Genomic DNA, 17,855 nt, shown 5'->3' with positions numbered 1-17,855 from the left:
AAACAGAAAATGATAGCTGCCATTGCAAAATCTTGCTCTTTTCCTGGATTGACATTCCCCTCACCTTTTTATTCAGAATGGAGTTACATCTCTCTGACCCTAAGATTTGGTTCATAAAATCACAGTGGTGACCTAGTAGGAGTTCTACTCCAGCTATTTTACAGATACTGTTTTTACCCCAAATTAATTAGGAAATACATTAGCAGAACTGGAAACAATCAGTAGTCTGGTATGGTGGGGTCATAGACCTTTCACTTTCAAATTTTCATATCCTGATTATTTCATTATTGAGTCATTCTGGTCTCACCAGTTCAAGCAGGCAAGAACCATGTAACTCCTATTTGTCTTTCTCTCTGTGCTACATAGGAAGCCCTTTGGATTCCCATGTTTAGTACTTAAGGAGACCCTTAATACATACGCCATGCTCTCTGGGACCTTCCCCTTATGAGAATCCTATGGGACAGAGCTAGTCCTGGGAGTCCCAGCAGTTCTCTCTCAAGTTTTTCCTCCCCTAAAGACGTTATTCTCCTAACTGTCCTGTTGGGACTAGTTGGAAGGACATTTGACCATACCACCCTCAAAAACTTCTCTAGCAGAAATTCCACAAACTAACCTGAGCTGAAAAATTCTTTCTCTTTGTGTTGAGGAAGCTGAGCCTTTCCTGCTTTTTAAAGTCAGATAGTCAGAAGTCAGATAGTCAGATGGTCAGAAGTCCTTTGGAGGCAAGACTTCCTTGGCTCAGAGGCATAACCTCTATATGAACACTCCAGGATAGATGCTGGTTTCACACAGCCCCTTCCTTTCCTTTTCCTTTCTCCCCCTTTTCCTTCAATTGCACTTCCCTCTTAAAATCTTTGTTACTCAGATCTACCTGTCTGCTAAGGAACTCTGTTCGGTCCAGCATTTCCCTTCTGAGCTTGACCTCACTTACTGCCTCCTGCAGAAGAACTACATAGTTTAAGACTGTGGTAGTCCATAAGACAGTGAGTCTCGGGTTGGATCTTGAAGAAATCCCACAACTATCTGAATTCTCACAGTTGTTGCATGTTCTGTTCCTTCTGTCTACAGAGGTCTGGAGTTAATGCTCTTGGACTACTTTCTTTCTACTCCTGATCCTTAAGCATGATTAGAAAAAGAAGAAGTGAGCTGGCACAGTTGCTTAGGGAACTGGGGACATATTTGTCTTTGATTGAACCTGAGCCCAAAGGCTTTCTCCTAATTCTTCATGTAATAAGATAGAGGCAAATCTAGGACATGGTCTCAGGAGATAAAAAGGCTCCCTGTAGTGAAATGGGTTTGTGAGTCAGGGAGCTTCACTAAAAGTGCTCAGTAAATAGTTGGTGAATAAATATTGTGCATCAGAATTGCTTTACATCTGGGTAGCACCAGGTCAGTCTTTTCATGTCCTATTTTTTGTTTTATTTTATTAATTTTTCAGACTTTCTAAAAAGACCTCTAGAGAGTTACGTGAAAAAATTAAAAGTACCAGTTCATGTAATTCGAATGGAACAACGTTCTGGCTTGATCAGAGCTAGATTAAAAGGAGCTGCTGTGTCTAAAGGCCAAGTGATCACCTTCTTAGATGCTCACTGTGAATGTACAGTGGGATGGCTAGAGCCTCTCTTAGCCAGAATCAAACATGACAGGTAAGTTTCTCAAGTCTATACATTTGTTTTCAGTGTGTTTGTCCTAAATGGTATGATAAGCTGAAAAATTCTGAGTGTATAAATAAATGCAAAAATAATTTCCTCTGAAGTTTCCTTTAAAATACCCATGAAGAACTCTATAAACTAAAAGGGAAGATAATCACAAAGAAATGTTTGTAGTCTTGTTGGTGAGGCTGGATTAGGAAACATGTTCAGGGGCACCTGGGTGGCTCAGTGGGTTAAAGCCTCTGCCTTCAGCTCAGGTCATGATCCCAGGGTCCTGGGATCAAGCCCCACATTGGGCTGTCTGCTCAGCAGGGAGTCTGCTTCCTCCTCTCTCTCTGCCTGCTTCTCTGCCTGCTTGTGATATCTGTCTGTCAAAATAAATAAATAAAATCTTTAAAAAAAAAAAGAAAAGGAAACATGTTCAGATGTATGCTCTATTTACTAAATGGGAGCAGAACAGAAGACAGTGACCTCAAGAACTGTAAGATAAAACCCTTTATTGTCCCTGCTGTCTAAGGCTAATCCTGGGGCAGGCAAGTCATCTCATCCCTGTCTCCTTCCTTACTGGGACTCTAGCCCTCAGCTTGATGCATGGCAAGAAGAAGAAGGGGGGTGGGGAGATACACAGTGCATCTTAAAGTGCTTCATTGTATATGGAGAAGCACTGTACTCTCTGATGATACAGGAAGAACAGTGGGAGCAATGCATGCATTTTTCAAAGAATTACCTGCTGCTGGTCCCTGGCATAGTTCTTGTGTATCCGGAGAGAAGCTAACTTCCATCTGCTAGACTTAACATTAGTTGAATTTCTTCTTGTCATTGCAGTTTGTGCCAGAGGCTGTCTGTGCCAACTTAGCATTAAGGTTTAGATTTTAGCAAGGTAAACTGTACTAGTTGAGTGAATCATGGCAAAAGCCACTGCATCTGTTCTGTTAGCAAATACTGGGACTACATCTTGCCCTTTCAAAGGTGAATGAATGGGGAAAACCAGCATTGGGGCAGTAAGAAGGTACAGCAGCTTTAGGAAGAAAAGTGCCTGAAGAAGGAAGAGACCATCTCTGCAAATTGTTTTCTAGGAGTAGTGCCTGACTGATTTGGGAAATCCTGGCTTGCATAAGACCACACGTGAGCAGGAGCCTGGGCCCAGGGAGAGAAAGCAGCAGTGTGAGGAAATGGCAGAAATGAAAGGGGGGATTGACTAAACTGAGAACCACAATTTCCAGTTTGGGCTGTATGGTAGATTAGGTGTCCTGACTTACATTTCCAACTGAAAGAGCTTAAATCCTGGATAAATTGTAAGACACATTTTTAAATACATCGCTGAGCTGGCACTAAAGTCAAGTTTTGCAAACATCAAAGCAAAGTGAGATGAGTGAGTGGTCCAAACACTAAAATCAGCTGTCACTTGGAGAGGTTCTGCCAAACTTAGAGGACACAGAACCTCTCTGACTTGATAGACAAATGGGTGGGAAGGTAGGAGACGGGGTCTAGGCCCTGCCTAAGGCTGGAGAAGGAAGAGCAAACACGTGTAAAGCTAGGATCTTGTACCTCCCCGTGTGAGTGAGAATGAGAAATACATCCTACCACATCAAAGAAAACTTTCCTGTTTCAACCTTGGTATGCAGTGGTGACAGGGAAACAAGTCTCCCCTAAGAATTTGTAAACAATATAGAAAAATAGGGAAGCAACTCAGCTCTTCATGAGATCAATATAACTTTGATATCAAAGCCAGAAAAGAAATATATGGAAAATTACCCAAACCCACTCATGAACACTAACAAAAAATCTCATAATACCAGAAAATTGAGTCCACTAGGAGGGAAAAATAATTATATAAAATACACACTCACACATATATAAATATATAATATATAATGTAGATTTTATGTATTTATATGAGAGAGAGGGTTAGTGAGAGAGAGAGAGCAAGCGCAAACACTAGCCAGGGGAACAGTAGAGGGAGAGGGAGAAGCAGACTTCCGGCTGAGCAGGGGGCCTGACGCAGGGCTCGATTCTGGGACTCTGGGATCATGACCTGAGCTGAAGGCAGGTGCTTAACTGACTGAGCCACCCAGGCATCCCAAAATATTTTTATTTTTACGTGAAAAATATGTAAAAGAACATACAACTAATTGGTTTAGTTTAATAATATAAAACCAGGGCGCCTGGGTGGCTCAGTGTGTTAAAGCCTCTGCCTTTGGCTCAGGTCATGATCCGAGAGTCCTGGAATCGAGCCCCGCATCGGGCTCTCTGCTCAGCGGGGAGCCTGCTTTCCCCCTCTCTCTCTGCCTGCCTCTCTGCCTACTTGTGAACTCTGTCTGTCAAATAAATAAATAAAATCTTTAAAAAAAATAATATAAAACCAGTTCACATAATACATTCTCATTAACATTTCTAAAACTGATTTAAACCCTATCATTAAAAATCTGTCATCATTTTAATAAATAAAAAACGTGTTCACTTGTGATTAAATTGAACATCCGTTTATGATTAAAAGTACTTAGTGAACTAGTACAGAATGGAAATTTACTAATCTGAGGAAGGATGGCTTTTAAAAAAAGCTTTAGCTAGCAAACATCATATTAATAGAAAAAAGTTGATTTTTTTTTTTTTTTTTTTTTTTGAGAGAGAGAAAGAGTACATGCAAGTGAGAGGGAGAGAGAGAATCCTCTACAGGCTTCATGTGCAGAGCCTGACAACAGGGCTTAATCTCATGACCCTGATACCATGACCAGAGTTGAAATCAAAGAGTCCAATGCTTAACGGACTAAGCCACATAGCCCCACCCCAAAATATTTTCTAAAAGATATAGTGCATCCTTATGATGCCCTGAATTACTGCTATTAGTTAGTATTATTAGAAGCCTTAAGTTTTACAGGAATATAAGAAATAAAAGGTGTAAAATGAAACAAGATGGGATCAGGAGGGAGACAAACCGTAAGAGACTCTTAATCTCACAAAACAAACTGAGGGTTGCTGGGGAGAGGGCGGTACGGAGAGGGTGGTTGGGTTATGGACATTGGGGAGGGTATGTGCTGTGGGGAATGCTGTGAAGTGTGTAAACCTGGCGATTCACAGACCTGTACCCCTGGGGCTAATAATACATTGTATGTTAATAAAAAATAAAATTAAATTAAAAAAATTTTTTAAAAAGAAAGTGTATAAGGATTACAAAGGAAAAAAAGTACTGTCAATTACGGATGGTGTGTTCTTTTTTTTTTTTTTTAAGATTTTATTTATTTGACAGAGAGAGAGGGAACACAAGCAGAAGGAGTGGAAGAGGGAGAAACAGGCTTCCCGCAGAGCAGGGAGCCCACTGTGGGGCTCAGTCCCAGGACCTGGGATCATGACCTGAGCCGAAGGCAGATGCTTAATGACTGAGCTACCCAGGCACCCTCAGATGGTGTGTTCTTAATGGAAAAAAGTCTTACACAAAACAGTAGAGATAATAATTTAGCAATGTTGCCAAATATAAGGTCTCTATAGAAAAGCTTTCTCCACAACAGCAAAGAATAGTTAGAAAATATGATGTAAAAAGAAAAAAAAGGAATGATCCCATTTATAATAGTAGTAGAAATCAAAAGCTATAATTAGGAATATGTTTAACAAAATACCCATAGGGGCACCTGGGTAACTCAGTCAGTTGGATGTCTGACTTTGGCTTAGGTCATGATCTCAGGGTCCAGGGATCGAGCCTGGCATCGGGCTCTGTGCTCAGTGGGGAGTCTGTTTGTCCCTATTCCTCTGCCCTCCCACTCCTGTGCTCACGGGGTCTCTCAAATAAATAATATTTTTAAAAATCCATAAAATAGAATACTTTTGAAATTTACTAGAAGATAATCTAAGTAGAGAAAGAGGATGATATTCATGGATAGAAAAGTAAAAATAACCATTCTACCCATATTGAACTATAAATTCAGTGCATTTCCAGTTGCAATCTCAACAGAATGTTCTTGGAGGAACCGGCTGGCTGTTATGTGGAAATGCATATTTTTTTAAAAATCTGAGAAAATGTATGTACCCATGCCTAGACCATAAGAAACATTCAGTAAACATCTGTTATTATAAAAAAAAAAAATAGCTAGGATATCCTTGAAGAAGAGTCACATACAACAGAGCTGGTGCACTACCAGATACCAAGATTTATTTTGAGGCTATCTTAATTGTGGCAGTGACCTACTGATGCAGGAATTCACAAATAGACTAGTGAAACAATAATGTCTAGAAACCATCCCATGTTTATATGGAAACTTGACTTATGACAGAGAAGACATTGATAATTACCACAGAGGAAAAAAAATAAATCGTGCTGGAATAATTGGTTATCTGTAAGGAAAATAAATGTAGTTGGACACTTACTGTATATCATACCAATATGGAAACTTGACTTATGACAGAAAAGACATTGATAATTACCACAGAGGAAAAAAAATAAAATAAAAAAAATAAATAAATCATACTGGAATAATTGGTTATCTGTAAGGAAAATAAATGTAGTTGGACACTTACTGTATATCATACCAAAATCAACTCCATAAGGACTAAAGACTTAAATATGAAAAGCAAAAATATAATCCTCTTTAAGACGGCATAGGAGAATATCTTTATGATTTTGGTGTAGGGAAAGATTCCTTAAACAATACAGGAAAGATGAAGATGGTGCGGATGGGGAAGATGGCAAAGGTTACATACTCCAGAATGTGGCTGCCACGGACTCTATGTGGTGCACCTTTCCTAGGAAGGAGCTGTGGTCATGTGGAAGTTTTTTCAGGTTTATAAAAATACCACAATACCAACAGGAAAAATTTTTAGTATCTGGGGGAATCAGACAATTTGTATGAATAGATACAACCCTGCAGGGAAAATATCCTTTCTAATAACTAGAAAATAGAAAAATTTCAAATTGTAAGTTACTATTTAACATTATATTGGCAAAATAATATAAGAAAATATCATCCAAAGTCGATAGCTTTATAAAGAAGCTGCAGGGAGAAATATACACATATACCTTTGTATATGGAAAGTGGTAAAGATTAGTGTTACAGAAAAAGTTCATTCCGTTAATTCAGTAAACCCATTCCTATCTTATGATTATATGAACATTCGCACTTAGTATTTTATCTTTTTATTTTTTTGAAAATATTTTATTTTTTATGATTATGTTCAATTAGCTGGCATATATAGTACATCATTAGTTTTTGATGTAGTATTCGGTGATTCATTAGTTGCATGTAACACCTAGTGCTTGTAGTTTTAATAGCAAAAAACTGTAAGGAACACAAATATCCTAGAATTTACTAAGAAAACTCACCTTAAAATGATTAAATATATAATCATTTAAAACTATTACTTTTGAAAACTGGAAATATTTGAAGTGTTTTTACATGTGGCAAATACATAAAAGTATGAATGAAAAGGGAATGGAAGATTATCAACAGTTGCAAGTGTGATAAGTAATGATGCTAACTTAAGGGTATCTGGGTGTCCCAGTCAGTTAAGCGTCTGACTGTTGGGTTCAGCTTGGGTCATGAGAATGAGCCTGGCATCATGCTCAGCTCAGAGTCCGCTTAAGGATGTCTGTCCCTCCCCTCATCCCTCTCCCTCCCTCCCTCTCTCTCTCTCTCTCACACACACACATAAAAAAAAAATAATTATGCTAACTTAGGATACAGCAGGAAATTTTTCCACCATTGCTTTTAACATTGTAGAATGTACTTTTATTTTAAAAGCATTTAGCATATAATTATAATATAGTTGTTATGCTGTCCCTCAAAAAGGAAAGTGAAGATTTTTTCATTTGTTTTTTATAATTTTAGGAAAACGGTGGTCTGTCCTATCATTGATGTGATCAGTGATGATACTTTTGAGTACATGGCAGGCTCTGATATGACCTATGGTGGCTTCAACTGGAAGCTTAATTTCCGCTGGTATCCAGTTCCCCAAAGAGAAATGGACCGAAGGAAAGGTGATCGGACTCTTCCTGTCAGGTAACTACTTTGTCAGACATTTTCCCTAAAGTGTTATCGACAGGGAACAGTGGAGCTTTGGGAATTGTATCAAAAGGATTCTAAGTGTATTTTGAGAGACATGAGACATTTGTGTACCATATATGTAGTTATGAGCCACACAGACATTATTATATTAAAAAGGGCTTTCTCCTCTGATCCATTAATAAAATTGGGATTTTTCATTTATATAAATCTAGTGCACCTGGAAAGTGATGGTAACATGCATAAGTTCTTTTATTCCTATATGAACAACGTTTTGCAAATCTGTCAGATTAGTGCTTTCAGTTGTTAAGGATAATAATATTTAACTTTAAATCCAATTATCCCTGAATTAATTTAAGTGTAATTGTAATGTGAAAATATTACCTAAAAGTGGGTCATAGCGCCAAACAAAATACAAGCTTGTAAATTCAGACTTGTACCATCTGGATGGTAGTTACTGACTGATGAGGTTAGAAAAGCTTGTTTCAAATATAAAAATAACCAGAATTGACAGAAGTATAAAAAAAGATTTCCGTGAACACATTCTGATTTTTCCCCTGCTTTATACTTGGTCATCTATAGATTTTTTTTTCAGAAAGGGGTAAGAATCTTGATGCTATTCAGAGCCTTGAAATCGAGACCATGAGTCTCTAAGGCATCCTGGGATTCGTCGGAGCAGCATCAGCTTGCTGCCACTGTCGACACTGAGAGCCCGTTAGGGCCAGGCCTTAGCTTTCTTCCCTCCCGGGCTTCTCAGGCCTGCTTTCCCTTGCACTTGGGTCCTGTTCTGGCAAAGCTAATGAGAATTTCGTTAATTCTATGCTAAGTCCTTTCCTATAGCAAAGGTACTTTTCCACGGTTTTGCTGACAATTCAAATAACCACCTAAATCAGGAGTTCCTAAGCGTTCCATAGATGGTGGGCTTCTTTGAGAAATCTGATAAAAGCTAGGAGTCTTTTCTAATAGGGGGAAAATGCACACGTGCAAACAGCGGGTTGAGCATACAATTCTAAGAAATGTAGAGATTTCTCAAAACCTAGGTCAAGAAACCCTCGTACTAAATGGTAACTCTGGGTGTTGGCCTGTTTCCTCTGACTTCTAACATAGTAGACTCCTCATTTTTTTTCTCTTCTAAAATCGAAGTATGTCCTAACTTTTATGTGGAAATGACTGTTTGTCCTGGAAAGGCACATGCTGCAGCCCTTTTAACAGCATGGAATCCGTCTGTTTTTAGGGCGTGGAATGGGAGGTGACAATTCATCCTGAAGTGTTATCACCATTGTCTCCTCTGTCCCTGGAACTTGTTTTCTTCTAGTTGGAGCCCATTTTTCTCCATGCTCATCCTTCATGGAAATCAAATGGTTGACTGATACTCATTTATATCAGTCCTCCTTTGTTATCATTTCTCTGCTTAATTCCACCTGTTTGCACCCACTCTACATCCCTGGGCCGTGTTCTGATGAATTGGGCCCCTCTTCTGCAGAGAATGAACCATTCTTGGTCAGGCTAACAGTCCCCTTAGGAGTGACTGATTGTATTCTCTACTTCATCTCATCTACTTCTCATCTAGGAAAAGGACGTCAGTGTTTTCATCCTATGTAAACTACCTCTTTGCAGTATTTGCCTCACTTTAGAACCTGGTAGTAGAGTTGCTAACATAAATCTAGTTGGCTGTCTAGTCAGTATAGTTAGTTAATATAGTCAGTGTAGTTGCTAGGGACTATGGGAAGATACCCAGTCAGATGGAGAGAATTATGATAACTAACTTCTGTTTAAGGAGTTTCAGATGGAAGCTTGGTCAGGACCTGTGGACCCAGAAAGGTACTGAAAGCAGGAGAGGCCTTGGGATGGGCCAGAGAAGGCTCTCAGGGCACAAGCTGTGACAGACATGTGCCCAACAGTCAGCATGTCTGAAGACCAAATAGCATGGCAGAAAAACACAGAAAATCCTTAGGTCCCTCTGAAAGTTTCTGAAGAGTGTAAGCTAAAGCATTTGTTCTCTAGTTATAAACAGTTAATGAAACTACTTTTAAAAATAAAAACTGATTGTAAATTTTAAATTCTTAAAAATAACAGCATAGTATTATGATTGAATTTCAGAACACCTACAATGGCAGGAGGCCTTTTTTCAATAGACAGAGATTACTTTCAGGAAATTGGAACATACGATGCTGGAATGGATATTTGGGGAGGAGAAAACCTAGAAATTTCCTTTAGGGTAAGTTCCTTTTGGAAAAAAAAATCTTTTATTTAACCTTAAATATAGATATACTTTAATTATTCATACTATGTAGCTCTAAATAAAAATTGAATTTAGTATGAGTTTTGTCAGACTTCAAAAACCTCAGTTCATAAAAATTTCGTGTTACTATTAAGGTTCCTTATAAACTGTATTTTAAGCGAATAAATTAGTGATCTTAATAGTTAAACTGTAAAACTTATACAAGATTCCCTGGTTGTTTTGAATTCCTGTTATTTTCAAGGAAGTAATTCAAGCTCTAAAAATAAAAAACAATATGTAGTTTCTATATGCTACTATGGTACTTGACTGCCAAAAACATAATTTCACTTTCTGTAATATGCTTTGTCCTTCTGTTGTGAAAATTATTCTTGCTTACATAAAACCTGGTCACTTTATCGGCTTTACATTTTTCAATAGAAAAAGGCAAAAGAATTCTGAAATTGCTCTAACTTAATTTAACCCAGTCAACCTTATATAAAACTCTTAAGTATTTCACATTGACTAAAATCAACATGTTAAGTGACATCGCATATTTTTGAAATAATCATCCTGAAACACACAGCTTATAGTGGCAACCACGTCGAACTGCATTGTAACCTAAACCAGCTACCTTACTTCGTTCCTAGTGGATTACTTTGCTCTCTTACAAAAGGAGAGGTTTGGACTCTAGATCATCTTAGAAATCCCATCCAGCCATATCACTTTGTGATCCTGGGAGAACTTTAAAGTAGAGACACTGAATATTTAACAGAATCAGAACTTCTCAAAATCTGTTTCAATTATAAATAACAGATTTTTGACTTACAGAAAAATGCATTTTGAAAGGAGCAGAAGGATAATTTCATTAAACTAAGAATATGAACCCAAACTTGATCCCTTTTTTACCCATTTTTAGTTTTTATTCTCATGAAGATGACAGAGTATCCTGTCACTGTCCAAATGAATAACTCATGAGAGATCCATTTTAGATTTCTAGGATCTGTTTATTGTACAGGCTATTGTACGGGCTATGACAAATTTGGAAAAGGAGGAGCAGATAGGACTCTGGCTGAATAATCCATAGTCAAAACTATGTCCTCATTGTCATGGTTATGACTATGAGCCATGCATATACTACAGAAAAAAATTAAACTTGAATTTAAATTTAAACTTAGGGGCACCTGGGTGGCTCATTTGATTAAGTGTCTGCCTTCGGCTCAAGTCATGATCCCAGGGTCGTGGGATCAAGCCCCGTGGTGGGCTCCCTGATGCTCAGCAGGAAGTCTGCTTCTCCCTCTCCCACTACCCCTGCTTGTGTTCCCTCTCTCGCTGTGTCTCTGTCAAATAAATAAAAATCTTAAAAATAAATAAATAAACCATCATTGCTTTCAGATCTGGCAATGTGGAGGAACTTTAGAGATTGTCACCTGCTCACATGTTGGACACGTGTTTCGGAAAGCCACACCTTACACGTTTCCAGGAGGCACAGGACAGATTATCAATAAAAATAACAGACGACTTGCAGAAGTGTGGATGGATGAGTTCAAGAATTTCTTCTATATAATTTCTCCAGGTTAGCATTTTGCATTAGAAATATAAAACTCCGTGGATTGAGCCTCTGCCTTCAGGTCATGATCCCAGGGTTCTGGGATCGAGCCCCATATCAGGCTCTCTGCTCAGTGGGGAGACTGCTTCTCCCTCTCTCTCTGCTTGCCTCTCTGCCTACTTCTGCCTACTTGTGATTTCTCTCTCTGTCAAATAAATAAATAAAATAATCTTAAAAAAAAAAAAAAAAGATAAGACTAGAACTTTCTTGTCCCTGATCCTAATGCATCTTAGAAGAGGTAAGAAGGGGGTAGAAGAGCTTTGAGAAGAGGCAAAGCACCAACCTCATAGGGTTGTCGTAAGGAAGAAATGAAATCACACACAGTGTACAGAGTGCCCGGCGCGGTGCCTGCTGTGTTAGTAAGTCGTCCGGGCCCGTATTGCAGACATTACTGTGAGCCCAGGTGTTACAACTGTTCTCTTTTATTTTTAACCTAATTGTAATGTGGAACATTTATATGAGAATTTGAGTCTCTCAGGGCCAGTACAGATCACAGTAGCATGCCTCATGGGACTTCTGTCCAGGAACTTCTTTGCCATTCAGGGTATTGTGGGAACAGTGGTTCCATCAGCCCTAAGTCTTCCTGACATTGTTAGCATTTCAGCCCCGTTTTTTCATTACCACAATACCGTCAAGTCACAGTTCACATACCAGTGAGTTGTGCGAGAGAAACCTTCCCGAAAACAGTTGCTCTTCTTAATATTTGGGCAAAAGAGATCTTGATTCTTGTTTTTGCCTTCACATATGTGAAAGTCTTCTGATCCTATGAAACTTACATTTGTGTGTAATACTGCTAGCATTGTATTTAGTTCTCATAGAAATTTAATTTTTCGGGACATCTGGATAGCTCAGTCGGTTGAGCATCCACCTTCAGCTCAGGTCATAATCCCATGGTCCTGGGATCAAGTCCTGCATTGGGCTTCCTGCTTGGCAGAGACCCTGCTGCTCCCCCTGCTTGTATGCATGTGTTTTCTCTCTCTCTCTCCCTGACAAAATCTTTTTTAAAAATTAATTTTTCTTTGAAAAAAATTAAACACATGTAAATATATTTCCTTGTTTTTTATTTTGGACAGTGGATTTATGGTATATCACTTCTATAGTCACATCACCAAAATGGTACCCCTTTTCCCATTTGCCTGACTTGTTAAATGCACTATTTAAATATGAATGTTTACTTAATAGAATATGAATAATTCAGAGTCAATTATTTCTTTCAACAGGTGTTACAAAGGTAGATTATGGAGATATATCATCAAGACTTGGTCTAAGACACAAACTACAATGCAAACCTTTCTCCTGGTACCTAGAGAATATTTATCCTGATTCCCAGATTCCACGTCACTATTTCTCTTTGGGAGAGGTAAAATATATATATCTATGTGGTTATTTATGTTCTCATTCATCAAAAGCAGTGGAGGTTAAATATCCAACAAGGGAATCACTTCATACTAAAATTATATAACCTCAAGTGTGAGAAAGTTCTTGTCGGTTAACACCATCTACCTCCTAATTTGAAATCTTGTTGATTTTTTGTCGTGTTGCAGTTTATTAAAATAAGAATGTTCCGCTCCTAACTTTACAGAGTTGGACTCTTATTTCAATATTTTAGCGTCTTCTGCAGACTTCTTATTTTAACAAACTGACCCATTTAGTTGAAAGTATACATTCCTAAAGATAATGTCCTGGTGTTAATTAACCTGAAATGAAAGAAGTAAAGATAAATTGTGAAGAACTGACAAGGAAAGTTGGAAGACCATATATAGTGTAAGTCATGGCAGCAAATGATATGTGTGGAGAGGGCCACAGCAGGCCCCATCCCAGGGCTGAACCTTCCTGACACTCAGGGAAAGTAACCCCCCCCCCCACTCCATAGGAGGCTGCCACTTCTTCAGTCTTTCCGTGCATTCAACAATTATTTGAGTATCTACTGTAGATACATACAAGTATGTATGTAGATATGTATGTATGTAGATATGTATGTATGTAGATATGTAACTTACATACAAGGAATACAGCAGGGAATAAAGTCTCTGCTCTTGCAAGTCTTGTAGTCTGTGGAGGAAGCCGGGTTTTTAAAGTACACAGTATAGCAGGCAAAGGAGAATGAGAATGGCTGGCGGGCTTGAGTATTGCTGCTGTTTTTGTTGGGGCAGTTGAAAAAGGCCCCTTGTAGGAGTTTAGATTTTGAGCAGAGATTTAAAAAAGTGAATGAGGAAGTCATATGAATTCTTGGGGAAAGAGCATTCCAGGCCCAGGGAAAAACAAGTACAAAGGCCCTAAGATAAGAGTGTACTTAGCACGTTCCAGAAACAGCAGAGGTCTGTTGTCTGAAATGGGGTGTCCAGGGGTGGGGAGGGTAGTAGAAAATGAGGTCAAAACATACCGAAGGTGAGATAACATAGAGCTGGTAGGCCACAGTAAGCACATTGTGTTTTATTCTGAGGATGGGAAGGCAGAGAGAGCCAAGCAAACCTTCACTGGGAAAGGATCAGATTGCTATATTGAGCAAAACTATGAGGGGACAAGAGTAGAGCTGGAGTCTTGGTGAAAGGAAAGAGTAGTGAAGGACTGTGTTAAGATTTTCGCCTGAGATACTAGGAAGGAAAGTTGGCATTATCAAGATAGAAAGGCTTGTGGAGGAGGTGCAGGGACATTCAGCTGTGCAGTTTGGGACATGTTAAATCGGATCCACGTAAAGATACAGGGTAGGTCATTGCATTTACAAATCTTCAGTCTGGATGAGAGATTGGGGCTGGAGATCTGAAGTTAGGGACTATCACTATATAAAACAAAACTGCATGAGATCGCCTTGGGAAGAGCAAGCGTAGATGGAGAAGAGGGGGGAGGAATGAGGATTGAGCCATAAGAAACTCCATAATATAGAATTTATGAAATGAGAGAGAATTAGCCAAAAAGATTTAGAAAAGAGTGACCACTGAAGTAGAACCAAGAGAGTGGTGTCCCAGAGACTAAGTGAAAGATGTGTTTCAGGAAAGAGGAAGTGGTTGGCTGTTGAGAAAGACTAGTGCAGAGAACTGGCCATTGGACTGGCAAAAGAGAAGTTGTCATTAGGCACCATTTCACTGTATCCATAGGGTTCCCGTGGAGACTGGTAGGGACAGAATCCCTAATGGCTTCAAGGAAGTGGAAATCATGAGCGTGGCAAGTCTTGTAAGAAATTTTGTTTAAAGGAGAGCAGAGAAATGGTTGATAGCTAAAGGGGAATATGGAGGAAAGGGGTGGGGGTTGTTTGCTAAAAAAGAGCTATTGATTGTAGGAGTCATGTTTAGTAGATGGTCATGGTGGGGGACAGGATGAGAAGGTAGGGCATCCATTGAAATAGGAAGGAAGGTGGAGGGAGTGGGGACAAATTTTAGGGTCAGTTGCATTGAGGGTAGAAGCAGGTAGTTTTGTGGTGGAAGTATGAGGAAGCTCTTCTGATTCTTCGTTTCCTTATTGAACAGAAGATTGTCAGTTGAAAGTGAAGAGAGGGTATTGATGGGGGGTTGGCGGGTAGAGAACGAGGAAGAGATGTAGAGTAGAGTAGGGTGTCAGAGAGCAAATATATCACAGAGGGGAGCCCAGGGACTGATAGTGGTGAGTCAGAGTGAAACTATTCAGCCCATGCCAGGGTGAGTACAGGTTACTGTTCGCCCTTAGTTGTTACTGAGGCTACTTCAGGCTTGACTCAAGTGCCTCTGAACTTTGTTGTCATTTAAGAAATTCATCCTCAAGCAGATGAGGAGTATGCTGAGTTTGTGGCTTCATTAATGAGACTGTTCCCTTTGCTGTAGCCACATTCCAGTCAAGGGGGGGTTGTGTGTGGGGGGTGAGTGTGTGTGAATATTAGCCATCAAAATTTTCAGTGTACCATGGAATGTATATGGGGGATGTACCGTGGGAAGATTTATAGCAGTTGCTTCTGTAATTTGCCTTTTTAAAAATTTATTTAAATTTTACTTAGTTAACCTACAGTGCAATATTGGTTTCTGGAGTAGAATTCAGTGATTCGTTATTTACATACAACACCCAGTGCCCATCACAAGAAGTGCTTTCAATACCCATCACCCGTCTAGCCCGTCTCCCTGCCCACTTCCCTCCATCAACCCTCAGTTTGTTCTTTATCATTAAGAGTCTCTTGTGGTTTGTTTCCCTCTCCTTTTTCCCCCTTTCCCATATGTTCATCTGTTTTGTTTCTTAAATTCCACATAAGTGAGATCCTGTGGTATTTGTCTTTCTCTGACTTATTTCACAGAGCATAATACACTCTAGGTCCATTCACGTTGTTGCAAATGGCAGGATTTCATTCTTTTTGTTGGCTAATATTCCAGTACACACACACACACACACACACACACACACAATATCTTTATCCATTCATTAGTCAGTGGACATTTGCTATTTGAGCTCTCTCCATTGTTTGGCTATTGATAATGCTGCTGTAAACATTGGGGTGCATGTATCCCTTTGAATCAATTTTTGTATCCTTTAGGTAAATATCTGGTAGTGTAATTGCTGAATCATAAGATAGTTGTATTTTTAACTTTTTGAGGAACCTTCATACTGTTCTCCAGACTGGCTGCACCAGTTTGCATTCCCACCAGCAGTGTAAGAGTGTTTCCCTTTCTGCACATCCTCTCCAACACCTGTTTCTTGTGTTGTTAATTTTAGCCATTCTGACAGGTGTGAGGTGGTATCTCATTGTGGTTTTGATTTTCCCTGATGATGAGTGACGTTGGGCATCTTTTCATGTGTCTGTTAGCCATCTGGATATCTTCCTTGGAAAAGTGTATATTCCTGTCTTCTGTCCATTTCTTTTTTTTTCCCCCAGCCTCTAAGGTCTTCTCATTTCTTAACTGGATTATTTGGGGTTTTGGGGTGTTGAATTTGATAAGTTCTTTATAGATTTTTGGATACTGACCCTTTATCAGATTTGTTATTTGCAGATATCTTCTCTCATCCCATAGGCTGCCTTTTTAGTTGTGTTGATTGCTTCCTTTGCTGTGCAGAAGCTTTTTATGTTGATGAAGTCCCAATAGTTCATTTTTGCTTTTGTTTTCCTTCCCTTTGGTGACGTGTCTAGTAAGAAGTTGCTACAGCTAAAGTCAGAGAGGTTTCTGCCTGTGTTCTCCTCTAGGATTTTGATGGTTTCCTGCCTCACATTTAGAAATGGATGAAAGCATCCATTTTGAATTTATTTTTGTGTGTGGTGTAAGAAAGTGGTCCATTTTCATTCTTCTGCATGTTGCTGTGTAGTTTTCCCAACACCATTTGTTGAAGAGACTTTTTTTCATTGGATAGTCTTTCCTGCTTTATTGAAGATTAGTTGACCATATAGTTGTGAGAATAACTTGCCTTTAGAATAGAGAAGGGGTTGTTTTTTCCCCTTGAACTGACCCAATTTTGGATAATACCTAGGCATTGTTTGCTGGGCCAGAATACAGGCGTATTACAAAGAGCCACTTGTCTAACCCACAGTAGATGATTGCCAAAGCAAGTTTGTTCTTTACCTGCCTCTTAACAGCTGGCTTTTTAAAAACAGATTTTACCTGCTTGTCACTGCCTTTTTAACAAACAGATGGTCCTAAGCTTGTTTGCCCTTAAGATCAGGCCATCCTGTGCAGTTGCTCTAATTTTGGGGGTTGGGGTCTTTCTTAAGCACCCACTCTAGTGCAGCTGGGGATCTCATGCTGGGATCATAACTCCAGCTACATGAGCTTTACTGTGCTAAAAACTGGAATTTAGACTTTTGGGGATCTTTTGTCATACTTCGAAGATCTGGAGAAGCCTGAAATCCTAGGATTTTAGAGTAAAAGGGAATGAGAGGTAGGAATTTAGTCTCTGCCTTCACTAAGTCTGACTCTCATAGCTCCTGTAGGACCTGGAACTGAGTAAATGTGTTTCTTTGTGATATCTAATAACTGTTAATCAAGGCGATAAATAAAATAAACAACCAAAGAAACCAAATAAGTCAGACCTTTTGACAGCTTAGCCAGTCTTACGTACTAACCGATGGCTTCTCTAGGCAGATCTAACAACCCTAAGATATAATGAGCATGAACTCTGTCAGGTGCCGGTCTGAGTGCTTTACAAACACTAACTCATGTTATCCTCAAACCAACACTTTGAGATACAGGTGCTATTATCCCCACTTGACAGTAAGGAAACTGAGGCATACCTGAATGGTTTGAACAACATCCTCAGGTCACATCTGCAAAATGGAAGAGGTAGAATTTGAACATAGGCAATATGGCTTGAGAGCTTGTGCTCGTAACCATTAACACCCATACTCTTTCTCATATCCAGCCAATATTTCTCTTATGGCAGAGAGGGGAAAGGTGAATCCAGATTCCATTATACGAGATTCCAAAAATCTTTAATTGCCT

At 39.2% G+C, this 17,855-nt stretch overlaps 1 protein-coding gene across 1 annotated transcript in view; it reads left to right on the top strand.

Moving 5' to 3' along the window:
- Window positions 1–17,855, top strand: part of GALNT1 (polypeptide N-acetylgalactosaminyltransferase 1) — a 123,381-nt gene that overhangs the window by 97,172 nt on the left and 8,354 nt on the right. The window contains exons 6-10 of the mRNA XM_080822239.1: window positions 1,439–1,646; window positions 7,469–7,639; window positions 9,743–9,860; window positions 11,256–11,436; window positions 12,690–12,829. Of these exons, the coding sequence (XP_080678365.1) occupies window positions 1,439–1,646; window positions 7,469–7,639; window positions 9,743–9,860; window positions 11,256–11,436; window positions 12,690–12,829 (818 nt within the window). The remainder of the gene's footprint in view (window positions 1–1,438; window positions 1,647–7,468; window positions 7,640–9,742; window positions 9,861–11,255; window positions 11,437–12,689; window positions 12,830–17,855) is intronic.

Source organism: Martes martes (assembly GCF_963455335.1).
Source record: "Martes martes genome assembly, chromosome: 13".
Classification (NCBI taxonomy): domain Eukaryota; kingdom Metazoa; phylum Chordata; class Mammalia; order Carnivora; family Mustelidae; genus Martes; species Martes martes.
This window is presented reverse-complemented; position numbering and strand designations above follow the sequence as displayed.